The sequence below is a fragment of the Podarcis liolepis genome (assembly GCF_965112155.1).
Source record: "Podarcis liolepis genome assembly, chromosome: 7".
NCBI lineage: Eukaryota > Metazoa > Chordata > Lepidosauria > Squamata > Lacertidae > Podarcis > Podarcis liolepis.
Genome location: NC_139561.1, coordinates 6,870,912 through 6,898,751, shown reverse-complemented (window position 1 = coordinate 6,898,751; position 27,840 = coordinate 6,870,912). Strand labels below are relative to the sequence as shown.

At 47.7% G+C, this 27,840-nt stretch overlaps 1 protein-coding gene across 6 annotated transcripts in view; it reads left to right on the top strand.

The window, feature by feature from the left end:
* DMTN (dematin actin binding protein) overlaps positions 1-27,840 on the top strand; it is a 65,456-nt gene that overhangs the window by 15,506 nt on the left and 22,110 nt on the right. For all 6 annotated transcript variants that reach the window (XM_083514332.1, XM_083514333.1, XM_083514330.1 and 3 more), the window contains exons 2-4: positions 13,283-13,343; positions 15,762-15,818; positions 25,218-25,292. In XM_083514332.1, coding sequence (XP_083370458.1) covers positions 15,801-15,818; positions 25,218-25,292 — 93 coding nt within the window. In that variant the 5' untranslated portion in view covers positions 13,283-13,343; positions 15,762-15,800. The remainder of the gene's footprint in view (positions 1-13,282; positions 13,344-15,761; positions 15,819-25,217; positions 25,293-27,840) is intronic.

Below are 27,840 nucleotides of genomic sequence, written 5' to 3'. Positions count from 1 at the left end.
CCCTGTGGAACGCCCTCCCACTAGATGTCAAAGAGAAGAACAACTACCAGACTTTTAGAAGACATCTGAAGGCAGCTCTGTTCAGGGAAGCTTTTAATGTTTAATAGGTTATTGTATTTTAGTGTTTTGTTGGAAGCCGCCCAGAGTGACTGGGGAAACCCAGCCAGATGGGCGGGGTATAAATAATAAATTCTTATTATTATTAACTTCAGCAGCAGTTCTTCCCAGGCAGCCTTCTTCTTGCATGAGTTGAGAGGCAGCTCAGCTCAGTAGCGATTGGCACAGGCACCAGAGAGGTCAAGAAGCCGGTTTGCAGCGCCTCCTCTCTCCCACTGAACAGCAGGAGCTGCCTGGAATGCTGAACCCTGTTTGGGGGTGGCTGAGATCCAAGGCAAGGCTGGGATGCAACACGCCCAGCTGTGTAGCTTGCAACAGCAGAGGAAATGTGTGTATCTGGACTTCGTTTTTCCACCTCGTTCTGTTCAGCAGGAAACATCAGCCCAGCTGCTGACGCTTTGTCCCACCAGCCTGAAACACTCCCGCCTGCATCCGAAGCTTAAAACAAACTAGACAGTCAGTGACTTGTCTCTGGTTGCTTGTTTGCAGGAAGCAGGACTGGCCCGTTATATTGTGCTGCCTGAGGTGGAGGGCGAGACGGGGCGCATCCAGAAGCTGGCTGACTTCAGGAACATTTGTGGGAATGTTCAGGGATGCAGGAGAGGATATATTGTTTGATTATAGCCTTTCCAACTTGTGTAAACAAGTTCACAATTTAGCAGAGTAACACCCCCCTTTTTAAACTTGCACAGCGGATGCGTTTGCTCAGGCTCGCTAAAGCCTCTATAATAACTGTTCTGGTATTTTCCCCTTATTCCCTCATAAAAGATAAGACACGACACAGACTTCTATAAAAGTATAAAAAGAGTTTTCCCACATTCTATTCAAAATTGGACCCCAGAAGGCAGACTTAGCTCAGAAAAGTAACATACACCTGGAAACTATCTCATAAGGAGACAGTCCCTTTGTCCTCTCTTGGCTGAAGCCAAGAGAGCATCTTTGGCTAAGCAGATGTTGCTCCTTCAATGCATGTAGTCAAAGATGGCTGCCCTGTCCTGTGCTTTTGTCGTTACCTGCACAGGTGAGGCCACGCCCACCTCTAGTCACATGCAGAGGAAGTCTGTCCCAGCCCAGAAGGAAACGGGAAGTTTACCTGCTGGCTGGACAGACATTCCTCCCCATGTGTAAACATGTTCACTCTAGGAATGTAGTACTTGACTGCTCTTGTGTTTCACATCCCACAACATAGAATTTGGGCTTCTCTTCTGGGGCATCTTTGCAAATCTCCAGGTGGAATCTGCTCTGCCTCCTGCACCTGTGGCTCAGATGCCAGCTTTGGAAATGGAAAATTCTGAGTGGGGCTGTGGTGAGGACATACCCTTTCTGGCTACTGGCCTAGAAGCAAAAATAGCAGCAGCCAGGCCAGTTTTGGGGTGATGGTGATGGTTTTGTGCTCGCTTGCTCTCTTCCTTGCAGATCGCCAATGCCAGGAAGGGGCTGCTGTCGTCTGCCTTGCGAAAAGGGCATATCTAGGCCAGACTGACATCCTATATAGAAAAAGGGTGTGGGGCTGTGTGTTTTTTTCTGTGCGTGTGTGTGTTGCTTTTTCCCTGAGCCTGACTGCACTCAGCTCTCCCCTTATGGCAGTTTCCATGCCATTAACTTGGTGGCTCCTACATTAAGATTTCATTGTCTCTAATGGACTCTGCTGAAAAGGGAGAGGGGGGAGGGGCACTTCCTTGAGCCCCTCCGCCGCCGCCGCCACTGCCGCCCTCAGAAATCCATGGGAAACTTGTGGCTTTGAGCTGCCAGTCGCTTGTGATTCAATGGAGCCTCTTCAGATGGAAGGAGAGAAGTGGACACACCTCCATTTACTCCAATGCGCTCCCGCTGCTGCTTTGGGGAGTGTGGTGTCTGCACATTAGCCACACTCCATTTTTCTCTCCTGTGAGATGCTCTGCTTGATGCAGTTTCCCCCCAAACCAGCTTCAATCTGATTTGATGGAGGGGTAAAGAAAAACCACCGAGCCTAGTGCTTGCCGATCAGAAGGTCAGCGGTTCGAATCCCCACGACGAAGTGAGCTCCCGTTGCTCAGTCCCTGCTCCTGTCAACCTAGCAGTTCAAAAGCATGTCAAAGTGTAAGTAGATAAATAGGTACCACTCCAGCTGGAAGGTAAACGGCATTTCCGTGCGCTGCTCTGGTTCGCCAGAAGCGGCTTAGTCATGCTGGCCACATGACCCGGAAGCTGTACACCGGCTCCCTTGGCCAGTAAAGCAAGATGAGCGCCACAACCCCAGAGTCGGCCACGACGGGACCTAATGGTCAGGGGTACCTTTACCTTTAAAGAACAACCTAACTGGGTTTAAGGGGGTAGTGTGGTTACAGCCTTGGCTACTGGCCAGGATGGGGCTGCTCTGCCTCCCCAGGTAGAGGCAGCAATTTTTCTGAGTATTGGTTGTTGGAAACCACCAGAGGAGAGAGTTGCTTTAGTGCTGGTCCCGCTTGCAGGTTTCCCAATACAGTAGAGGCATCTGGTCAGTCACTGTGAGAACAGGATTCTGGACTAGATGGGCCACTGGCCTGATCCAGCAGGTCTTTCTGACTTTCTTGTGTTTCTGTGCTGTTTCTCTTTTGTTTTAAACAGTCTTTAAATGCATTGGATTTAAGTCCAGTCACTGGCGCAACTTTTGCTCCTGTGTCAAGGTTGTGGCACCACTTCGCGTTTCTTCCTCTGCCTTGTTGTGTGAAGTGTTTGGTCCTCTGCAAAACTGCATTTTGGCTCAGAAGAGTGTGGTTAGAACACCTCCTGCATCTCTGGGTTTCATAAAAAGGTAAAGAGACACCTGACCATTAGGTCCAGTCGTGGCCGACTCTGGGGTTGCAGTGCTCATCTGGCTTTATTGGCCGAGAGAGTCGGCATACAGCTTCTGGGTCATGTGGCCAGCATGACTAAGCAACTTCCGGCAAACCAGAGCAGCGCACGGAAACGCCATTCACCTTCCCGCTGGAGTGGTACCTATTTATCTACTTGCACTTTGACGTGCTTTTGAACTGCTAGGTTGGCAGGAGCAGGGACCGAGCAACGGGAGCTCACCCCGTCATGGGGATTCGAACCGCCGACCTTCTGATCGGCAAGTCCTAGGCTCTGCGGTTTAACCTACAGCGCCACCTGCGTCCCTCCAGGTTTCATAGAATAACAGAATTGCAGAGTTGGAAGTGTCATCCAGTTCAACTCCCTTCTATGCAGAAATCACAGCTAAATGTATGGGAGGAAAGCTACTTTATGTCCCAGCCAGACCCACAAGGCTTTTTGCTCCTGCCCATGAGTGCCCCAGAGGCTTCCTGCCAATGCCACTGGTGGTGCCCTCCCTGGTCATTGGTGTCACATGCACCCTGTAAAAGTGCTAGATGTCCAGCAGGCATCCTGGAGCCCCAGGCACCCATTTCCAGGGGCTCCTGGGACTCTAGAAGGAGCTGAAGGGCAGCGCAACCTGGTGGGTGATGCCAACAGAGGACATGCAGGTGAACTGAGGAGTCACAAGGTGGCAGGTGGCACCCGGCCCAGGTCTGCTGGGGACTTGAGGAAATGCACTTCCAAGTTGGCAGCATGACTGGCATACCTGTACCATATCCAGGTGGTGGGGGCGGTATAGACAGGGGGAAGTGTGGTGTAATGGTCAGAGTGTCAGACTAGGACTGGGAGATGGAGGACTGAATCTTCACTTGGCCAGGAAGCTCGCTGGATGACGGGGGGGGGGGCAGTCACTGCCTCTCAGTCTGACCCACCTCACAAGGTTGTTATGGGGATTACATGAGGTGCGGGGGAAATGAAAATGCCACTTTGATCTCCTTGGAGAAACAGGTAGGATAAAAATGCAAAACATTGACCACGAACAATGAAATTGTATGTTGCAGATATTTTCCCCCACATTTCTTATGCTATTTGTTGTGATGCACATGAGAAAACTTGGTATACTTATTTGTAAAACGTTCTTGCTTGCAAAACCCAATAAAAAGCAAGCAAACTAACAAACTGAGAAGCCTTGGGCAGGTCGTGGGGGTTCCTGGTGCAAGGCCCGACGGGCGCCTCCGCTGCCTCCCTGCCTGCGGGCCCCTCGCTGGGCGAGTCCGGCCGGCCCCTCCGGCTGCTTCTGGAACTTGTGACCCGGCCGAGCGCGCTTCTGGCACCGTCAGCGGCTTTTCCATCGCCGCGGCCTCCTGACCCCGCGAGCTCGTGCAGCCGGGAGAGGAAGGGAGCGAGGCGGGGAAGGCCCGGGCCGGCTGCCTCTCTCTCTCTCCTCGACAGTCGGAAGCGCACCTCCCCGCGGCTGCCGGTCCCCGCCCGTGGGAACTCTGGACGCGCTCAGAGGCACCCTTGGGGCTGGCCGGGCGCCCGCGGCTTCTCCCTATCTGCTCGCAGCCGGCGGGCCGGGCGGGGCGCCGCGAGGTCGGAGGGGGCGCGAGCCGGGCGGGCCCCTGCCTGGGCGCGACAGATAAGCACCACCGGCCAACCCGCCGTTGCCCTCGCTGCCCTCCCTCCGCCGCCGCCGGCCTCTTTCCGACGGCGCTCAGCACCAGCCGAAAGGCAGCCCAAGCGCCGTTGCGCGCCTCCGCCCCGTCGGGCGCTCTCGGCTCGCTCTGAGTACAGTGTTTCCTATGTAGGTTCTCCGGGGCAGAGGTCTCGACTGCTGCCCTAGGAGACCTCTGCGCCACGAGGACGTTAACAGAAACACCGCTTGAGCGGAGCAAAAGCCGTTCACACGGCGGAGCTCCGGCAACCTTCCTCCGCGGGTTTTGGACTCCGATTCACATCTGCGCCCCTGGCGCTGCTGGCTGGGACCGATGCATCCCAAAATATCTGGAAGGGGTCTTTGGGTGTGGCAAAGACCATAGAATCATAGAGTTGGAAGAGACCACAAGGGCCATCGAGTCCAACCCCCTGCCAAGCAGGAAACACCATCAGAGCACTCCTGACATATGGTTGTCAAGCCTCTGCTTAAAGACCTCCAGAGAAGGAGACTCCACCACACTCCTTGGCAGCAAATGCCACTGTCGAACAGCTCTTACTGTCAGGAAGTTCTTCCTAATGTTTAGGTGGAATCTTCTTTCTTGTAGTTTGGATCCATTGCTCCGTGTCCGCTTCTCTGGAGCAGCAGAAAACAACCTTTCTCCCTCCTCTATGTGACATCCTTTTATATATTTGAACATGGCTATCATATCACCCCTTAACCTCCTCTTCTCCAGGCTAAACATGCCCAGCTCCCTTAGCCGTTCCTCATAAGGCATCGTTTCCAGGCCTTTGACCATCTTGGTTGCCCTCCTCTGGACATGTTCCAGTTTGTCAGTGTCCTTCTTGAACTGTGGTGCCCAGAACTGGACACAGTACTCCAGGTGAGGTCTGACCAGAGCAGAATACAGTGGCACTATTACTTCCCTTGATCTAGATGCTATACTCCTATTGATGCAGCCCAGAATTGCATTGGCTTTTTTAGCTGCCGCGTCACACTGTTGGCTCATGTCAAGTTTGTGGTCAACCAAGACTCCTAGATCCTTTTCACATGTACTGCTCTCAAGCCAGGTGTCCCCCATCTTGTATTTGTGCCTCTCTCTTTTTTTGCCCAAGTGCAATACTTTACATTTCTCCCTGTTAAAATTCATCTTGTTGTTGCGGACCCATGCCTTTGTGCCAAGGGGCGCTTCATCCAAGTCGCTGTAGAGCCACTGGAAATGCCGCGGGAGAGGGTCTGCTTAGCCTTTAGAGGGGGAACCGTTTTGAATGAGGCGTTGCTGCCGCTGTGCTGATCCTTTTAGACCACCTGGGCAAAGATGCAGAGTGATGGGTGCAGCTCTTTCGCCTCCAGGTGTTTTGGACTACAACTCCCATCAGCCCCAGTGACATGGGCCTGTGCCTCATACAGGGCTGATGGGAGTAGTAGTCCAGAACATCTGGAAGGCGCCAGGCTGGTGCAGAATCACCCTTTCTACTTTATTGACAGCTTGGGTCGTATACCAGCCCCTTGTGAAAACCATTAGGTGCGCTGGTGCCTTGTTAAACTATGGAACTCTCTGCCACAGGAGGCAGTGATGGCCACCAGCTTGGTCTGCTTTAAAAGAGGGCTAGCCTTAAATTCCTCTGTGAATTTTTCCACCCATGGCTACCAACCACAATGGCATAATAATAATAATAATAAGAAGAAGAAGAAGAAGAAGAAGAAGAAGAAGAATATCTTTATTGTCATTGCCCCCTTCGGGGACAACGAAATTACTTGACTGCTCCATAAAAACACTAATTAAACAATACAGTATAATACAGCAAGGAAGATTAGATGACTTTCAAAGTCCGGGCTTCCCATTCAGGGCCGAGATCGCTCTGGAGAAGAAGCTGTTCTTAAGACGGCTCGTTCTTGTCTTCATCGTCCTGTATCTCCGTCCCGACGGCAAGAGCTCGAAGAGACAGTGACCAGGATGCGATGGATCTTTTACTATGTCCAGTGCCTTCCTATGGCACCTTGTGGCATAAATCTGCTCTAAGGTGGAGAGTGGGCAGCCAACAATGCTCTCTGCTGCCTTAACAACCCTGCACAACCCCATCCTGTCCTGGGTAGTACAGCTTCCGTACCACACACATAAGCCATAAGTGAGCACGCTCTCAATGGCACAGTGATAGAAGGCAAGCAGCAGTTTCTGCGGAAGATGGTTTTTCCTTAGTATTCTCAAAAAGTACAGTCTCTGCTGCGCCTTCTTCACAAGCCCCCTTGTGTTGACACTCCAGGACAGATCCTCTTGTAATTCAATGCCCAAAAATCTGAATGTTGTTACCCTCTCCACACAGACCCCATCAATCAAAATAATAATAATATTATTATTATTATTATTATTATTATTATTATTATTATTATTTATACCCCGCCCATTTGGCTGGGCTTCCCCAGCCACTCCGGGCGGCTTCCCAACAAATATTAAAATACCGTAATACATCAAACATTAAAAGCTTCCCTAAACAGGGCTGCCTTCAGATGTCTTCTAAAAGTCTGGCAGTTGTTCTCTTTGACATCTGGTGGGAGGGCGTTCCACAGGGCGGGTGCCACTACCGAGAAGGCCCTCTGCCTGGTTCCCTGTAACTTGGCTTCTCACAGTGAGGGAACCGCCAGAAGGTCCTTGGTGCTGGACCTCAGTGTCTGGGCTGAACAATGGGGGTGGAGACGTTCCTTCAGGTATACTGGGTCAAGGCCGTTTAGGGCTTTAAGGGCCAACACCAACACTTTGAGTTGTGCTCGGAAACGTACTGAGAAGCCTTACCTAAGGAGCCAACTTGGTGATGTGGTTCAGAGCACCTTAGCAGCTGGCTCATGCAAAAGTCCTCCCCCCCCCCAAGAGCCGCCTCATAAGCCCTCTTGAGAACAAAGGGACGTGTCTTCCTCACCCAGTCCTCCTTGCCCTCCCCTTGACTTTCTGAGCCTATGGAAAATGCCTATGGAAAATCTGAGTGTCTGGATGCTGCCAGGCCTGAGTGGCCGGCCTCTCCGGCACACACAATGTGCCCTTCATGCTCCCTGCCTGCTAACGCCGCCGCCGCACACAGACCGGGCTTTCAGGCCAGATGAATGGGACACGCCTGGTCCCAGCATCTTCCACAGGGGATTCCAGATGCCTCCGCAATCCCCTGCCATCCAGGAAAGAGCTTTTCTGTTTAGCTGCAAGGACGTGAGGCAACTAAATCACAGAGGGAAGGGCGGCAGAAAGACACGCTGCCCTTCCTGATTTCACCCAACTTTTTCTAGAGGCTCGTTCCTTCTGCAATCATTGCAGGCAAATTCTGGAGGCAACAGCACCTTAAAAACTTAACAGGTTTGGGACTTTTGTGCGCCAGAGGCAAAGCAGGCACAATAACTCTGGCAGTCCTTTAGGTATCTATTTGCTGCAGAAGCAGCCGCTCAAAACAACCTCTTTTTCCTGGTCAGTACCAGCCAGTTCAGACCCCATGAGGGTACACATGACATTATTATTATTTTGCTCCAACATGCATCACTTTACCCTTGTTGACACTGAATTGCATTTGCCATTTTACCGTCCATTCACTCTGTTCGGAGAGGTCCTTTCGGAGTTCTTTGCAACCTCTCTTTGTTTTAACAGCCCTGAACAATTCAGTGTCAGCAACCGTATTTGGCATCATCTTCGCTGCTCACTCCTAACTCTGGATCCTTTATGAACAAGCTGTGCATGTTTGAGGGAGGGGCAAGGTGAGCGTTAGGGCAGCCCTCTGCAACCAGGTGGGCTGGTGGGCTGATGGGGAGTTACAGTCCAAAACATCTGGCGGGCACCACCAGACACGAAAAGGTTGTGCTAGGATGTAGTTGCACCTTTGAAACTTTGCACTTTTTGCTGCAGCCTTTCCTTTTGTTTCTAAAATGGTTACATAGCTTTTCTATTCAAAAGGACACAAATTATACATATACATTTGCCAGCAGAATGATTAAAAAACAAAGTTATGGAGGCAGGAGTGCCATCTTGGCCCCGTGACCATGGGTGCCTGGGGCCACGGGTGCCATGCAGCAGGTATGACCTTGGCACCGGGTTTTGTGGGTGCCCAGCCCCTTCATGGGGAATTTTGTGGGTGCTTGGGCACCCAGGGCCCCAGGGAGTTGGCACCTATGCATGGAGGAGAAGGCTATCAATGGCTGTTAGCCACAATGGCTCAGCTCTGCCTCCACAGCTGGAAGCAGCAATGCTTCTGAATCCCAGTTGCTGGAAACCACAGGAGGGGAGAGTTGCTCATAGAATAGAATAGAATAGAATAGAATAGAATAGAATAGAATAGAATAGAATAGAATTTATTATTTCTACTCTGCCCATCTGGCTGGGTTTTCCCATTCACTCTGGGCGGGTTCCAACAAAGTATTAAAATACAGTGGTCTGTTAAACATTAAAAGCTTCCCTAAACAGGGCTGCCTTCAGAAGTCTTCTAAAAGTCTGGTAGCTGTTCTTCTCTTTGACATCTGGTGGGAGGGCATTCCACAGGGTGGGTGCCACTACCAAGAAGGCCCTCTGCCTGGTTCCCTGTAACTTGGCTCTTTGTAGCAAGGGAACCACCAGAAGGCCCTTGGCGCTGGACCTCAGTGTCCGGGCTGAACAATGGGGGTGGAGATGCTTCTTCAGGTTTACGGGACCGAGGCCGTTTAGGGCTTTCAGGGTCAGCACCAACACTTTGAATTGTGCTCGGAAACGTACTTGGAGCCAATGTAGGTCTTTCAAGACCGGTATTATGTGGTCCCGGCGGCCGCCCCCAGTCAGCAGTCTAGCTGCTGCATTCTGGATTAGTTGTAGTTTCCGGGTCACCTTCAAAGGTAGCTCCATGTAGCGAGCATTGCAGTAGTCCAAGGTCCTGCTCATGGCTTTCCCTCAGACATCTGATTGGCCACAGTGAGAACAGGATCCTGGGCTCGATGGGCCACTGGGTGCTTTTAGGGTGGTGCGGCCGATGTGGCCGCACCGAGTGCTGCGATGCGCTGCAGGGGGCAGCACAACAATGCTGTAGAACAGAGCGCAAAAGGGGGGGCACTGAATTTTAGCCTTGCCCAGGGTGCCTCTGAAATTTTAGAGCCCCAAATCCTCAACTGCTGGCCTGATCCAGGAGGCTTTTCTTATGTTCTTGAGTACTTAAGGCAGCCATACAGAAATCCCTTTGTTTCATCTGTGGCTAACGGCTGCATTCTGTTCCTTTAAGTAGCTGTTTGCTGTTATGGATATGTCACTATTGGCTGTTATGAGAGAAGGGACAAAACCAAATTCCACTTCCTCTGGGCCTGGGACTCTCTCTTTGGGGTCTGCCGTGTGGATCTCAACTATCATGGAGTTTCCTTTGCACAGTGCACCCTGAGAAAGGCTCTGTGTCATTGATTCCTAAATGTTCCTTCTGTTTTTCCTGCGAGATGATCTTCCTCATGGGTCTTTCCAAGTGTCTGCTCTTTACTCTTCTTCCTCCCTTTCACTTTGAAGCAAAAAGTTAGGGGCCCAGGTAAAAGGTAAAGGGACCCCAGACCATTAGGTCCAGTCACGGATGACTCTGGGGTTGCGGCGCTCATCTCGATTTATTGGCCGAGGGAGCCGGCGTACAGCTTCTGGGTCATGTGGCCAGCATGACTAAGCTGCTTCTGGCAAACCAGAGCAGCGCACGGAAATGCCGTTTACCTTCCCGCAAGAGCGGTACCTATTTATCTACTTGCACTTTGATGTGCTTTCGAACTGCTAGGTTGGCAGGAGCAGGGACTGAGCAACGGGAGCTCACCCCGTTGTGGGGATTCGAATCGCCGACCTTCTGATCAGCAAGCCCAAGGCTCAGTGGTTTACACCACAGCGCCAACCAAACCCTTGGCCTAGCTGGCTTAGTATTTGCTCTCTGGAATTCCAGACAGGGAATCTTTCCTAGCCCAGCCAGGATGGAACCAGGGATTTTCCGCATGCAAGGCAGATGCTTTGCCCTTGAGCTTCAGCCCTGCTAGCAACAAGCAAGCACCAGGGTGAGCAAGAACCATCCACCCACCTCAGCACTGCTGCCTCCTCCTCCTCCCAGAAAGCAGGCTGCTCATTAGGGCTTGCTCTGCTTGTCAGCCGAGCGCCTCCGCCCGCCTGGCTGTTGCCAGGGCCTTCCTCTGGAGCCTTCCCTGGGGGCTGCCGCTTGCGACAAAAGGGCTCATTACCTCTTCCTTGGCTGGCAAGTGCCAGGCGGGCGCGAGAGGCGGGCATGGATCAGCTGCTGGTCACCAGCCCAGAGACAGGCCTCTTTGGCAGACCCAGACCCAGTGGAGCCAGTTCCCCTCCACTGAGCTAAGAGAGAGACCCCCACATGTCTTCACAGGCTCAGCAGCTCTTTCTGAAATTTCGGGTTGCTGTGATTTTACTGAGATGCATTCACTGCTCAGTAAATTAATGGTTCTGGTTTGCTTTATTTATGTGTTTGATATTCCAGTGTTTACAGCATTTGTTTCCCCTCCCCTATTGTGACTGTTGTGAGCCGCTTTGAGCCCAGTGTTTGTTGTTGGGGAAGTGGAATGAAAACGTTAAAATAATAAGAATCTGTGCAAAGAATACAAATAACACAAGCAGCGTAATGAGAACCATTGGAAGGTACCTCAGGTTACATACACTTCAGGTTACAGACTCCGCTAACCCAGAAATAGTGCTTCAGGTTAAGAACTTTGCTTCAGGATAAGAACAGAAATTGTGCTTCGACGGCGCGGTGGCAGCGGTGGGAGGCCCCATTAGCTAAAGTGGTGCTTCAGGATAAGAACAGTTTCAGGTTAAGAACGGACCTCCGGAACGAATTAAGTACTTAACCCGAGGTATCACTGTATTGTAATTTGTCATGTAAGTGTAATATATTGTGCTCTTTTATGTTTGTTCCTTTATCTTTTCTTCATTTGTTGTTTCTGCTCATTGGTATCGTTTTCTGTTTTATAGGTTATGTATATTTGTCTATGTGAAAAATAATAAAGATTTTCTTTAAAAAACCCAAAACATTAAAATTGAATAAGAGTCAAATAACACGCATGAAAATGGGTGGGGGGAAGAGACTGTTAGTTGAACACAGCTGGGAAAAAGGGACTCAGATTGTAAATAGTTGTTTGTGGTGCTGCTGCTGCTTGGGTTGATCTCAGATGCATTGGTTTCTGTTATGTACTAAAGTTCTCACCCTGGGCCAGCAGGGGACTCAGGTCCACATATGCAAATAAGGAATTGAAAGTGACGTTCAGTGATTGGATAGTTACAGAATGTTGTTACTGTTGCCTTGTAGTTGAGCTCTATATAAGCAGGTTGGCTGAACCCTTCCGTTCAGTTCTGTTCTGGCCTGTGAATAAACAAGAGCTGTTTGAAGAATCGCTGTGTCGCCTGATTTGTTCACCCACAACTTAACAGTTTCCTGCTGGGACAGCTCTGGGTCTTCTGATTCGTGCTCAGTTAGGAAGAACTTTCTGACAGTGAGAGCTATTCAACAGAGGAACGGACTCTCTTGGGAAGTGGTGGACTCTCCTTCCTCGGAGGTTTTTAAACAGAGCTTGGCTGGCCATCTGCCAGGGGTTCTTTTGCTGTGATTCTTGCATTTCAGGGGGGTTGGATTAGATGACCCTGGGAGTTCCCTTCCACCTTTACAGTTCTATGATTCTGTCTCCACGGATGGATTTGTGAAGATGGTGTCCCATCAGGCATTCCATCATTCTCAGCAGGTGAATGAATCAAACACCTGGGCCTGGGCTTTGGAGCTGCTAAACCATTTGTGGTGTGTGTGTGTGTGTGTGTGTGTGTGTGTGTGTGTTTTAAATAAATAATTTATTTAACACAATTGTTACAAAATATAAGCAAAATATTGCAAATACATACATTATATATATATATATATATATATATATATATATATATATATATATATTTCAAATAAGCACATATATATGAAAAAAGGAACAAAAGAGAAAAGAAGAAGAAATAAAGAGAAAAGAAAAAGAAGTTGGAAGAATTTCTTCCAAATTTATTGTACAAATATCTCAATATGAAAATAATAATAAAATTCCATTGGTTGACTTCCATCGCTTACACTGCACTTCCTATATACTGTACATTTTAAGCAAGATTGTATCTGTCATTCTGTATCTTCCCCATACCATCTCACACAAATATTCTAATCAATAAGTTTTCTAAATCTTTCATAAATCTGTTCTAAACACAACCGATACCTTACATTTAATCCTTGTCTACATAAATAATCATTTATTTATTTTTCCAATTTTTCAAATTAATTTTCAACATTTATCACAAACATAATGTATATAACACACAAAAAGAAACATACATTACAATTCTAAAGAAAAATAAAACAAAAACAATAGACGTATTACTTCGAATACCCAATTTAACTTTGATTGTTAACTGACTTCCTCAAATCCTCCCCCAACTGAATTTCATTGAATCGCTTTGTAACAGCTCTCCAAAATCATATTTCTCATAAAATTAACTCCTTCAGGTTTACTTCCTCTTCTCTTTTCTTAATAATCTAGTCCATCATCTTTTAGAATTCATTCTTATTCTAGTCCTAGGCCTGTTTGGTACTTTCAAGTAACTTCTAACATCTTATCTTACAATATTTGCAGAAATAATCATTTAGACATTTCCATTGTTTCTGGATTATATTTTTTGGTTTTTGTCTTATATTTTGTTGTTGTCTCTCCTTGCAGAAGGAGCCGCTGATCCAAGTCCCAGCCAAGCCAGGAGGGATGGGAACAGCCAGGTGAGCAGGTAGGTGGTCCCCACACCTATTTCTCCATCTCTAACAGAGGCTGGCTCTTTGCGGCCTCCCTCCATGTGAATCTTCCCCCCCCAAAAAAATTCTTTTATTGATTTTCCATATTTATAAACAAACACAAATACACAAACAAACAAACATCTTAAATATAGTAATTCCACTTTTGTTTACATTGTTGGGTGACTTCCTTGACTCCCCCAAGCTGAGTTTCAGTGTATATCATTGTAACAGTTTTCCAAAACTATTTTCACATAAAATATACTTAGGCAATTAATATCTTTCTATCTTTTCATTTTCACATTAGACATAGTATTCTATAATATCACATATTTAAATCCTAGGCCAATGGTGCTTGCAAATATTTCTATTTAGATTATCTTAGCATATTTGGTTAAATAGTCTTAAAATTTCTTCCATTCCTCCTGGTACTCCTCCTCCTTCTGGTCACAGACTCTTCCGGTCAGGTCGGCTAGCTCCGAAAAGTCCATCATCTTCATCTGCCATTCTTCCACTGTTGGTACTCCTTGTAGTTTCCAATTTTTGGCCAACAAAATTCTAGCTGCATACAAAAACAGTCTGACATCTTTTCTTGGGCAACCTCCATGTGAATCTCTTAGCTTCACCTCTGCAATCCTGAGATCATGCCGGCCTCAACCCTCCCCACCCCCACCCCACCATCCAGGCGGTTTCTCAGCCCCCTGCCACCAAGCCATGAATCTTTCATGTGCCTGTCAGCTGCCCCTCATCTTCCATTAGCTTCACTTCCCCTCACTCTGCTATCCCGCCCCCCTCCTCACCTGCCGCCCACAGCCCACGCTTGGCAATCTCAGCCCCCTAATAGGGCAGGAAGGCAAAGCCCATAGAGACCTGGACATGGCAGGACTGTGGAGGCGAAAAAGTCCTGTTGGGAGTTGCCCGTCTGGTTCCTTCCTTGGCCTTCCTGACTGACCCGTCATCCGTACGCCTCTTTTCTGTAGCCGAATCATCTTCAAAGTGACTCACAACAGCAACGCTGCCTTCAACTGTGGAGGCAGAGCATAGCCATCCTAGCTAGTAGCCATCAATAGTCTTCTCCCCACTGCCTCCAGTGGGAGGGAGTTCCATAGTTTAACTTGGTGCTGTCACTGCTGTGTGAAGAAATGCTTTGTTTTTATCCCACCAGTTATAGCATTAGGAGAGAGGGAAGAAACCTCTTCCCTACCCACTTTCTCTGTGCCATGAATCGTTGCCTTTCCTCCAATTTGGCAAGGAGTCAAAGGGCCTGGAAAGATGAAGCTCATTTAGGGAGGGAGGGAGGGAGGGAACAGGGCCACGAGAAATCGGGATGCGGCCAGAGTATCCAGCCAGCTTCGCTTTTTGCCCCATTGTCAAATGATCTGGAGGGATGCGGGTGGCACTGTGGGTTAAACCACAGAGCCTAGGACTTGCCTATCAGAAGGTCGGCGGTTCGAATCCTGGCAATGGAGTGAGCTCCCGTCGCTTGGTCCCTGCTCCTGCCCACCTAGCAGTTTGAAAGCACGTCAAAGTGCAAGTAGATAAATAGGTACTGCTCTGGTGGGAAGGTAAACGGCGTTTCCGTGCGCTGCTCTGGTTTGCCAGAAGCGGCTTAGTCATGCTGGCCACATGACCTGGAAGCTGTACGCCGGCTCCCTTGGCCAGTAAAGCGAGATGAGCGCTGCAACCCCAGAGTCGGCCATGACTGGACCTCATGGTCAGGGGTCCCTTTACCTTTGCCTTTACAAATGATCTGGAGCCTTCAGCTAGACAGCATCCCTTTAAATCCTCATTATGGTCAGTAATGCAAAATGTGCTATATGGTGACCCCTTTTTAGGATGCTTTAACAGAGAAAGAGAGAGAGGAGCTGCTGCATGTCATTCCTAGCTTTTGCATCGCCTTTAATCCACATGGAGCCTTTTATTCATTTGTTACTTATTTATTCCATTTCCATCCCGCCTTTTTCTCCACAAGCTCAAAGTAGTGGATTCGGTTCTCTTTTTATCCCGTTCATTTTCCCAGTATAATTCTGAATAACTTGGGAAAGTCACTGCCGTTCCATTTTACCGATGGGAAAATGAGGCCGAGAGATTTCAGCTGCTGCCTGCTTGGCTGTGATTTCCCAGGAGGTGTCCTGTCAGTCAGAGGGGGGTGGGATGGAGGCAGACTGCTCCCCTTGGCTGTTCCAAAGTGATGACAAGAAGAACCTTATAGGACAGGCTGTTTTGGACTTCAACTCCCAACAGCCCCGCACGATGCTGTGGGGCTGATAGCATCAAGGCCCTGCTGTCTGGGGAAGATAAGAGTTGGTTCAAAACATCTAGAAGGCACCCAGTTGGGCAAGGCACTTCTGGAGAAATTGGCCCTGTGAGAATCTGCTCCTTCTAATTTAACCTGCCTCCTTCTCCTTGGACAGGACTTGGTGAATGAGTTGGATCCTCAAGCAGGAGACTGAATGGAGAAACTACAGAAGGTAACTGAGCTGGTCTGGTCTGGGCCTGCCCTGGCAAACGGGTTCCATGGGTTCTCTGGGGCTCTCATTATGGGGTGAGGAGGGGATTTGTCTCGCCAGAGTGGTGCATGCTCTGGTTATCTTCCGCTTGGACTACTGCAATGCGCTCTACGTGGGGCTACCTTTGAAGGTGACCCAGAAACTACAACTAATCCAGAATGCGGCAGCTAGACTGGTGACTGGGAGCAGCCGCCGAAACCACATAACACCGGTCCTGAGAGATCTGCATTGGCTCCCAGTACGTTTCTGAGCACAATTCAAAGTGTTGCTGCTGACCTTGAAAGCCCTAAACGGCCTCGGTCCAGTATACCTGAAGGAGCGTCTCCCCCCCCCATCGTTCCTGAGATCCAGCACCGAGGGCCTTCTGGCGGTTCCCTCATTGCGAGAAGTGAGGTTACATGGAACCAGGCAGAGGGCCTTCTTGGTAGTGGCGCCCTCCCTGTGGAACGCCGGCTGAACGATGGGGGTGGAGACGCTCCTTCAGGTATACTGGACTGAGGCCATTTAGGGCTTTAAAGTCCCTTTGTGAGGGAAACGTGGCTGCAAGGTTGAGTGAGGGGAAAGGGGTACTTGCTCTGTATTCATCTTCTCTTTAACTTCACTGAATGTAATAATCAGTCCACCCATCAGGCTCTTTCAGTACCTGCAAATGAGAAGCTGACTTACAGCACTACAGGGAGGGCTGTGATGTGACCAGGGATCTAATTAAATGGCGCTAAACCTCCTTCTCTGTTTCCTGTGTTGAGCAGGGTGGTTGAATGGCGTGGCCTGCAAGGTCCCTTCGGACTCTGTGAAATTTGAAAACCCTCTTGGCAGGATTCATGTCCTTCAAAAGGTGGCTGTAGAATATTTGCAGAATGACCAGTGGGTTTCTGTTCCGCTCAGCAGAAATATGCAAAATGGGGGAGCAGTTCTAGTAAAACAGATTCCAACACCCATTTGGAAATATTTTTGGAAGAAACAGCCAACACCCTCTGTTGATATTTTATTAAGTCGATGAAGGGGATTTTTTTAAAAAAGTGGCATGTTAGTGACATCCCAGAAGTCTGTGATTCCACGTGATGAACTGAATTTGATCAGAGGCTCCAGTGTCTCTGCTGAGATTAAATTCACTCCAGAATTCACACGCAGGAGGGTGCATTAAAGGCGGGAGATGGCTGATGCATGGAGCGCCCCAGTCTCCAGCCACCCAACACACCCCTTGAGGTTAAGCTCGCTCCATCCTTCCCCAACCTGGTGCCCTCCAGATGTTGTGAATGGCAGCTCCCATCAGCCCCAACCAACACAGCTGGCAAAGACTGCCGTGTGCTCTCTCGGTAAAGGTTAAGGTACCCCTGACCGTTAGGTCCAGTCATGGATGACGATGGCCCTTGTGGTCTACTCCAACTCTATGATTCTATGATGACTCTGGGGTTACGCGCACATCTCGCTCTGTAGACCGAGGGAGCCGGCGTTTGTCCACAGACAGTTTTTCTGGGTCATGTGGCCAGCATGACTAAGCCACTTCTGGCAAACCAGAGCAGCGTACGGAAACGCCGTTTACCTTCCCGCCAGAGTGGTATCTATTTATCTACTTGCACTTTGACGTTCTTTCGAACTGCTAGGTGGGCAGGAGCTGGGACCGAGCAACGGGAGCTCACCCTGTCTTGGGGATTCGAACCGCCAACCTTCTGATCGGCAAGCCCTAGGCTCTGTGGTTAGCTTGGCTAAAAAGATGAAAACGTGAAGAAAAGGTCACCTAAAATACTCCCAGATCAGGTTTCTGTGATCAAGGAGATAGGATTATTGACAAACACAAAAGGCTGTAGAATTGCAGTGGAGTAAGGGAAAAGAGAAAAATAAAGTTCTACCTTGAAATGTTTGCCATGGCTGAGATAATCAGCAAGTGAGTGGCAGAAAACAAAGCATGGAGTCAGGCTGGCTACTAACTCCAGTTTTGGCTGTATATTCATAGGAAGCTTAGCCAGGACATTTGGGTAGGGGCACCGGTTCACGATTTAAGGCGGTAGGACATACAGAGCCAGCACTGAAACACATTCCCTGTCTGGTGTGAAGCAAAGGCAACTCTGTCCCTTTAGAAATGGGGTCAGGTTGGCTCATTCAGGCACCGGCTGACAGGATTACAATAGATGTCAACTTCATTCCTGCATCGCAGGGGGTTGGACTAGATCACTTTTGGGATCCCTTCCAGTTCCACCTTTCCATCATTCTGTGGACACTGAAAAGCTCAGTCCAGCAGGGACACTTGCCAAGCCTTCTATCCTCTGTGACAGACTAGGGGGAAAAGGAAAAATTCTGCAGAAACTTGGAGATGTCGAAGAGGTTGGTATCACTGCAGATATATTTTTATAAATCAGCCAAGCATTGCAAAAAAGCCTCCCTCTATACTCCATGATTTTGTAGTGGTCCAGCAGGGGTTCTGTTAGGTTACATTGAGGATGCTGTAAGGAGAATGTGCACAGATCTCGGAGGAAGTTTGATAACTGCCGCAAGATTAATACTTGCAATGATGATAATAATCACAAACCCTCAGGGGTAATAAAAAAACACCTGCTTTAGGGTTGGGAGGTGGGAGGCGTGGCTTATATTGTTAGGGAACAGGCTCCAGCATCTGTGGGGACATGCAGTTGTGACACAAGCTCTCTTCGGGGAAGGAAAGGCAATTATCTGTTTGTCATATTGGAATAAAATCTGACTGCAGAATGATGTGAGGCAGCAGTACAGGGGTTGCACTTTGGGACAGAGAACAGTCCTCTGTTTGAAGGACTGTCAGGTAAAAACTCAGTTTGAAGATGACCCAAAGAAGGGAGAGAAGCTGTATGTGTTTGTGGAGGGGGTGGCAGCAGTGTGAAGTTCCTCATTCATAGTAAGCAGCACTTGGACGGCAGATGGAATTATAAAATGACCAAGGTTCATTTATTCCTACTCTCTGCAATGCAGGAATCACCACCAGGGCTGGATTTAGGTTTGATGAGGCCCTAAGCTACTGAAGGTAACAGGGCCCTTTAAATCTCCAGCTGACCTTTGTCAACAACAAATTGTCACTGTTTTTTGAGTTGAATATATGCTATATGGTAATTTATGGACCTAATAGGTATCTAAAGCCATTTGCACATGTTGCCATGCAACACTTCCATGCAGTATGTAGGTACCCTATATATAGAAAGGAGCAAACCAATGATATTTTAGGGAGCAGGCTAGCAGGTGGGGCCCATGACTTACATCATAGGAACCTACACAACACAAAACACTGTTGCTGTATGCATGTATTATTTTATTTCTTTTTGATCTTACATTTTGGAAATGTACATCCAGTTGTTGTTTTTCCTTTAATTTTTTGGAGGGGGCCCAAGAGAGAGGGGCCCTAAGCTATAGCTTGTTTAGCTTATATGTAAATCTGGCACTAAATAATCTTTGGCAGATGCCCTCCCCTCCCAACCTCTGTTTTAAAAACCTCCAAGGGAGTCCGTTCCACTGTCAAATGGCTCTTACAGTCAGAAAGTTATTCCTGATGTTTAGTTAGAAAAGGCCACATGGTCACAGTCTTTTCCACTACGGTGAGGCGATGCCCCTTCAGTTTTCTCTCAGCCATAGTACTTATTTATAGTTTTGCACTTACACTTACAAATTAGCCTACAATAAATGGATGTCCTCTTTTTGGGGGCGATGCATAGAATAGTTGGAAGGGACTCTGAGGGACATCTAGTCCAACCCCTTGCTACCGCGGGCAGCGAGTCTTGGCCTCGCTGCTGAAGGAGGGAAATAAATTATCGAGGCTGTATTGAAATGGAAGTCACTGATCAAATGTCAGATGTGGAAGGTTTTACAGTGGTACCTCAGGTTCAGTACTTAATTCATTCCGGAGGTCCATTCCTAACCTGAAACTGTTCTTAACCTGAAGCACCACTTTAGCTAATGGGGCCCCCCACTGCCGCCACACGATTTCTGTTCTCATCCTGAGGTAAAGTTCTTAACCCGAGGTACTATTTCTGGGTTAGGGAAGTCTGTAACCTGAAGCATATGTAACCCGAAGTACCACTGTATTTTGTTTTGTAATTTGACTGCTACGAAGCATCGCCAGATATCTTGGATCCAAAGAGAGCAATCTATTCTGCAATTCTTTTTGTAGGATTATATTGTAATATAGGTAGGCCAGACGAGGTATTCACTTGAAACATTTTAAAAAGACTGCCCCATCTCGCAGGCTGGCTTTCCAGTGTGCCCCTCCCCACCCTGCTTTTTAACATCCAGGCAGTGAAACTTGGCAGCCGGCTCACTCTCGGCTTTGTGATGTGTGGCCGGTTCTAAGAAAGGTTTTCTGTTTCTGTCCCCGACTGGATAGCCAAGAATCTTATCAGTCAGTCTCCAGTCCCCTTTGGTGGCACATTTGCAAGGGGGCTGGAATTCAGCAGCTCTGCCCAGAAAAGAGCGCTTTGGGGACACACAGCAACCCGTCTGATTGGCAGGAGGGAATACAAATGTATATTTGTGAGAAAGCCAGAGTTTACTGTGCCTGCTGGAAGGAAATCCTTGCTGGAAACAGCTCTTCAATACGCTGCCTGCATGGCCAATGCAAATTTCCGTTTGGCCTCGTTGAATGGCATTGACTTTCTTTCCTGCAACTGCTGCTGTGCATGTACGGAAGACAAAAACGGATTTTTTAAAATTAAAAATAATAATGCACTTATAGGGACGCGGGTGGCGCTGTGGGTTAAACCACAGAGCCTAAAACTTGCCGATCAGAAGGTCGGCGGTTCGAATCCCCGCGACGGGGTGAGCTCCCGTTGCTCGGTCCCTGCTCCTGCCAACCTAGCAGTTCGAAAGCATGAAGTGCAAGTAGATAAATAGGTACCACGCTGGTGGGAAGGTAAACGGCATTTCTGTGCGCTGCTCTGATTCACCAGAAGCGGCTTAGTCATGCTGGCCACATGACCCGGAAGCTGTACGCCGGCTCCCTCGGCCAATAAAGCGAGATGAGCGCCGCAACCCCAGAGTCGGTCACAACTGGACCTAATGGTCAGGGGTCCCTTTACCTTTACCTAATGAACTCATATGCAAGCCTTTAATCTATTGGCAGCCATGCAGGAAGGTGGAGCTGCGATTGCATTCAATCTTCTGCCATGTAACGTGCTGGATCAGGCCAAGTTTAGTCCAGCATCCTGTTCTCATACTGGCTGACCAGACGCCCGTGAGAAACCTTGCAAGCAGGATGGAAGCAAAAGAGTGTTGGCTTCTCTTGTAGTTTCAAGCCACTGGTCTTCAGAAGCATTACTGCCTCCAGCTGTGGATACAGAGCAGTCATCCTGGCTAGTAGCCATCGATAGCGCTCTCCTCCATGAATTTGTCTAATCCTCTTTTAAAGCCCTCTAGACTGGTGGCCATCACTGCCTCTAGTGGCAGGGAGTTCCATAGTTTAACCATGCACTGCATGAAGGACTTCCTTTTGTGTCACGGAAAAGAAACGTTTTACTACATATTTTATTACAGATAGGTAGCCGTGTTGGTCTGTCATAGTCAAAATAAAAAAATTCCTTCCAGTAGCACCTTAAAGACCAACTAAGTTAGTTCTTGGTATGAGCTTTCGTGTGCATGCACACTTCTTCAGATACACTGAAACAGAAGTTGCCAGATCCTTCTATATAGTGAGAAGGTGGGGAGGGGTATTACTCAGAAGGGTGGTGGGAATGGGTGATTGGCAGATAGCTGAGATGAGCCTATTGCAGTCGTTAAGAGTCGTCAACAGGCTCATCTCAGCTATCCGCCAATCACCCATTCCCACCACCCTTCTGAGTAATACCCCTCCCCACCTTCTCACTATATAGAAGGATCTGGCAACTTCTGTTTCAGTGTATCTGAAGAAGTGTGCATGCACACGAAAGCTCATACCAAGAACTAACTTAGTTGGTCTTTAAGGTGCTACTGGAAGGAATTTTTTTATTTTGACATATTTTATTATTATTATTAAATATTTTCTTGATTTACAAAAGTGTTTGCAATCTCTCTCGTATTTCCCCCCCCATGTAACATTTTTACAAATCAGTTTCATTTGTTGAGACATTAGGAAGAAAAGGGGGAAAGAGGTGGAGAGATGGGGGGGGGGTCGGGTGGCGATGTTTCTATTTTACTTACTATATGTGTGGGGTTTTGTGTCAACGTTGCTTGTGCAGGTTCTTTGCTGTTCACTTGTGTTCCTTTGGTGGTGAGAGAGGTTGGGGTTGGCCTAGGGTGTGGTTGTTCATTTGTGGTTGACTGTGGTGGTCTTTGTTTTCATGTGTGAGTGGGGTGGGTGGGTGTTTTGGATCAGGTTAGCCATATTGATTTGTATGCTGTTGGTGGCTTTTTGTCGTTGTCTTGTTGGGCTGTGTATGTGACAAAGAAGGCGTCTTCTTCTATTTGTCCCCCTGTCAGTTTCAGTTTATTGGTTAATTTTTCTAGTAGGGCTGTTTCTCATACTATTTGGTACCATTGGTCCATGCTTACTCCTGACAGGTCTCTTCAGTGTCTGGAACAGAAATGTTTTACCAGAAGTTCCCTTTTAGCCTGACACGCGGCATTTTTTCCATAGAGTTCTGCACATTTGGCATGAATTTACACACACACAAATTTTTAACCTTTCCTCCCCTTGCAAAATTCTCCTTTTGGCCTCTGATAACAGACACCCCTTCCCTTCTTCTTCCTCTTTCCCCTTCATTTTACATCACAGGAATTTCCTTTGCTGCCCCCACCCTGGTCTCTGTTGTTGGAAGTTGGAGAGAAGCCGAACAGATTGCGCTTGGCCTGTTGCTTTGTGTGTTGTGATGATGTCCCCCTGTGCTGGTGCTTCTGCAGCCGAACTGACCTATTTTTAAACACCCCATCAGTGAAATTAGCCCCCCCCCCCCGACCTTGGAAGTTTCATGGGAGTCCAAAGTCTGGAACGGCGAAGAAAATGATCTTCGCTGAATATTTCAACCCCACAACCTAGAGAAATTAAATGAAATAACAATACAAATATGCAGGAAAACAATATACAGTGGTACCTCGGGTTAAGTACTTAATTCGTTCCGGAGGTCCGTTCTTTACCTGAAACTGTTCTTAACCTGAAGCGCCACTTTAGCTAATGGGGCCTCCTGCTGCCGCCGCGCAACCGGAGCACAATTTCTGTTCTCATCCTGAAGCAAAGTTCTTAACCTGAGGTACTATTTCTGGGTTAGCGGAGTCTGTAACCTGAAGCGTATGTAACCTGAGGTACCGCTGTACAAGCACAGATTGATCAGTAGATTAACAGTTCCATCAAAACCGGAACAAAACTCAACAGCAGTGAGGACAAAAATTAGAATTTCTGAGCAACTTGTGGGGAAGTCAATACCTTCTGCCGTTACCCGGGGAGGGAACGTGAATCGTTGCCCACAAGCCTCCACAATAGAAACCTCCCACCCTGCTTTTCCATAAATACAAGTGGAAAAGAGGAAGAAGGCAACCCCTACATAGAGTCCCCAAAGCAAAGAGTCCCTCCCCTTTTGGCACTGGGGCAGCAGCCGCCTTTAATCAGCCATATCTGGGGGGCTAAAAGGCACCCCATGAGCCACAACTGGGGTTCCCCTTCTCCTCTTCCTCCTCCCACGCCTCAGGGCTGGTGATGGGGCCGCTAGGAAAGAGGCAGGCAGATGGATTTGCTGGTAGCCGCAATTGCAATGGATTGCAGTGGGATTTCAGTGGAGACAAATACATGGCCAGAGGTGTTGTTCTCATGCACTAGCGCTCTGTCTGTCTGTCTGTCTGTCTGTGTGTGTGTAGTGACATTTAAATGGGAGGAAGAAGCTTCTCGAATGGCCATAAAGCTCTTGCAAATGCAGCTGTTCTAATTTTTGGCCACACATTCTGGCCTTTAGGGAAGCAGCACCACCTGGTGGCTGTTGACTGGCTGCTGCCCTGGATAAGGTGACAGCTGTCAATCTCCATCTGCCTCCACAGGCAAGACGCCTGATTCTTTTTCCCCATCCCTCAACATAAAACACTTCCGCCCCCGCCCCCCCAATCTCCTACATGGTATCAGGTTCATAATGCCTGCTCTAGTATTGCCCCCTTAGTGGAAGCGCCTCCTCCCCATCTTAGTCGGGTCCCCGATTTTTTTTAAAAAAAATATTGATTTGCTAGCCAAGAAAACGACAGCCCTACAAACATAAGAAAGAGAAAGGAAAAACAAAGAATCACATATTTAAACTGTAAAGCACCACAGTCTGGAAGGACAGCTCCAAAGGGATAATAAAGTATTAACTCATACAAAGGTTCCCTTTAGAAATAGCAAAGGTTTGTTAAAAATATAAGCCTTCTCCACCTGTGAGTTCCACCATTCCTTAGAACAAAGGTCCTTTTTTGTCTTAAGTGAGCCAGACACTTGTATGTATTGCTGGCGCTGTGTAAGAAATAACATCATGTCATATATAGACTGTATATTTAAAAAGGTTATTTGAGCTTGGCCCTTTAGGTACGTTTAGTTTAGGACAAGCATTTCCAAAGTCCGTTTCGGGGGTTAATCCGGCCCACCGGTAGGTTTAATCCGGCCCCTGGGGTGAAATAAAAAAAAAATCTCAACAAGAAGAAGAAGAAGAAGAGTTTGGATTTGATATCCCGCCTTTCACTCCCCTTCAGGAGTCTCAAAGCGGCTAACATTCTCCTTTCCCTTCCTCCCCCACAACAAACACTCTGTGAGGTGAGTGGGGCTGAGAGACTTCACAGAAGTGTGACTGGCCCAAGGTCACCCAGCAGCTGCATGTGGAGGAGCGAGGACACGAACCCGGTTTCCCAGATTACGTGACTACCGCTCTTAACCACTACACCAACTTCAATGCTAAAAGAAAAGGTCAACAACTTTGGTCGGCTTTCACGGCCCTTCACTTCATTAAATCTGGCCCTCTTGGAAAAAGTTTGGACACCATTGGCTTAGGGGATATCTTTTCAAGAAGGGCGGTTTGCCGAATAAACATACACAAACTTATTGTTGCTGATATAATAGATGGATAACTTGAGGATCTTTACATTTTTATAACATGCAGAGAATAATATGTGTTTAAAAATCAGAGAGAGGAGCTAAGGGAAGTCGTAGGGGGGAGGGAGGGAGAAAATGGGGGAAAATATAATGAAGATTATTTGCTGGAATCATTTATTATGTGAAAACAGTCAATAATTTTTTTTAATTTTTTTTTTTTTTTAAAGAAGGGTGGTTTGCCAAATCCTTGAACACCAGCAATCCAAATTATTAAGATCAAAGGCCTTCCAGGATTCCGCAATACAACCCTGGGCTGCTGCTGTTAAGAGATGAGAAAGGAGTTCTTTGCTTTTCACATCCCCTCTGACTCGTGTCTTTTCTCCTCTCTCCAGCACCAGCTGACATCCCCAGGGAGCCTCTGCTCTTCCCGGGGCTCCAGCGTCCCTGGGTCACCCTCCAGCATTGTGGTGAGTAGTACCATGCAAATGGACTCTTTGCTCTTAAACGATACCTCACCTCCATGCATGGATCTCTCAGCTGATTAGAGCGTGGTGCTGACAATGCCAAGGTTGCAGGTTCCATCCCCGTAAGGGGCAGCTGCATATTCCTGCATTGCAGGGGGTTAGTTTTAGATGATTCTCAGGGTCCCTTCCAACTCTCCTATGATTCTCCATCAAGCATCTTTCTGGGGCTTCATTCGAAACACTAAAAAGCTTAGCACCATAGCAGGAATGCAAGACTACAGCAGGAGCAGAACCAGAAAAAGTCAAAACCATGCCATCGGCAGCAGGTAAGGCAGGTACACCCTACCTGGCCAAAGCTGAGACCCACACTGGGGTGGAAACTATTGTTTATTAATATCCTTCCTAATTTGCGCTAGCAAGTTCCTTTACTTAGCAGAGTTTACATTCCCCTTTTACATGCACAGCAGATAGCTGGTTGCAGGCTTGTGTAAGCCTCTCACTATTTTATACAATTCAGTCTGTCTCAGATTGAATTGTATATTCCTGGTAAGTTCCCTTGAATCCCTCTTAAAAGAATAAAGACACGGCAATCTTATTCAAAGTCAGTAAAAGAAATTTACTCACATCAGTTCACAGTTGGATCCCTGAAGGCAGACTTAGTTACAAATATGTACATGTGGTCTACCCCATATGGGGGAATAATCCCAGTGCTTCTGCTAGCTGAGAAGCTAGCAGAGCAGTCCTAGCTAAAAGCTGGTCAGACGAAGAAGGGGGGGGGAGAGAGAGGTGTGCTGCGTGACTCATCCTTTTGTTACCTGGACAGGTTAGGTCACGCCTACCTTCTATCACATGCAAAAGGAAGGATGCTCCAGCCAGGAGAAACAGGAAGTTTTGACTGGCTGGACCAAACATTCCCTCGCATGTCTTCTCTAGCAATCCAAGGAATGTTGTACTTGACTGCTCTCAGTGGATTACATCCCACAGAAACTTGTGGGGTGGCTGGAGCAGGGAAACCAGTGTGGCTGGTTACAGATGAGCTGAGATTTAAGAAGGGCATGAATAAGAAAGGGGAGAAAGGGGAAATTATGAAGGAAGGAAGAGTATACATGAGTAGCCAACAGCTGCAGGGAGAAAGACTATATGGGACTGGCGGAAATGACTGGCAGAATCCGTGACCAGGGGAATGAGACGGCGGATGAAGATTGGAAGAAATTCAAAAATTATCTTAAGAAATATTGTAAAATCAAAGAATGCTAAAATGTTGAGGTTTTAGGGAAAAAGGGGAGTACAGCGGTAAAAGATTAAGTAAAAGAAAAGATTAAGGAAAATTTGATAAAGTTAAGGGGTAGGATTTGCTGAAATTAATTTGGAACCTGGGATGCAGAAAGGGGAGGTATGGGGAAGTCGCTGAAATAGGGTTTAAGAAAAAAGATTTTGAAATTATACATGTTTGTTTATGTGTTTGTTTGTTTGTGATGTGTAATGTTTGTCTTTATAAAAATTGTGAAAAACCAATAAAAAAATTTTATATATAAAAAAAAAACAGCTGCAGGGAGAAAGGTCAGGTGGGCCAAAGCTCAGGATGAACCAGCAAGTATTAGGTCCTCTGTGTGGAGAAGATGGAGAGATCACCCAATAGCATTTCTCCATCACCCAACAGTGTGATGCAGCAGCAAGCAAAGCTAATTCTATTCAGCAGAGGTCCAGTCTCCAGATCAAGGGAGTAATAATCCTGCTTTATTTTGCTTGGGTTAGACCACACCTGGAGTACTGTGTCCAGTTCTGGGTACCACAGTTTAAGAAGGATATTGAGAAGCTGGAAGGTGTGCAGAGGAGGGAATCCATTCCATTGTTAAGCAGCTCTGAACAGAAAGTCCTTCCTGATGTTTAGTCAGAATCGCCTTTCGTGTGATTTGAAGCCATTGGTTCAAGTCCTACCCTCCAGAGCAGGAGAAAACATAGAATCATAGAATCATAGAGTTGGAAGAGACCCCAAGGGCCATCGAGTCCAACCCCCTGCCAAGCAGGAAACACCATCAGAGCACTCCTGACAGATGGTTGTCAAGCCTCTGCTTAAAGACCTCCAAAGTAGGAGACTCCACCACACTCCTGGGCAGCAAATTCCACTGTCAAACAGCTCTTACTGTCAGGAAGTTCTTCCTAATGTTTAGGTGGAATCTTCTTTCTTGTAGTTTGGATCCATTGCTCCGTGTCCGCTTCTCTGGAGCAGCAGAAAACAACCTTTCTCCCTCCTCTATATGACATCCTTTTATATATTTGATGTCACATAGAGGAGGGAGAAAGGTTGTTTCAAACTTGCTCCATCTTCCATGTGACAGCCTTTGAGATATTTGAAGATGGCTGCCATATCATATTTTCAACCCATTTGTTAACAAAAAGAGATTGTTTGCTTTGGTCTAGCTGTGTTTCTACCCCATGATATTTAATGTAGACAACCAGGCTCAAAAGTTTGTAGCTTTTAAGTCGGCTCGAATATCCAGATCCATTGACAAATTAATATGTTGTGCAATGTAATATAGTTTTAGGTTTG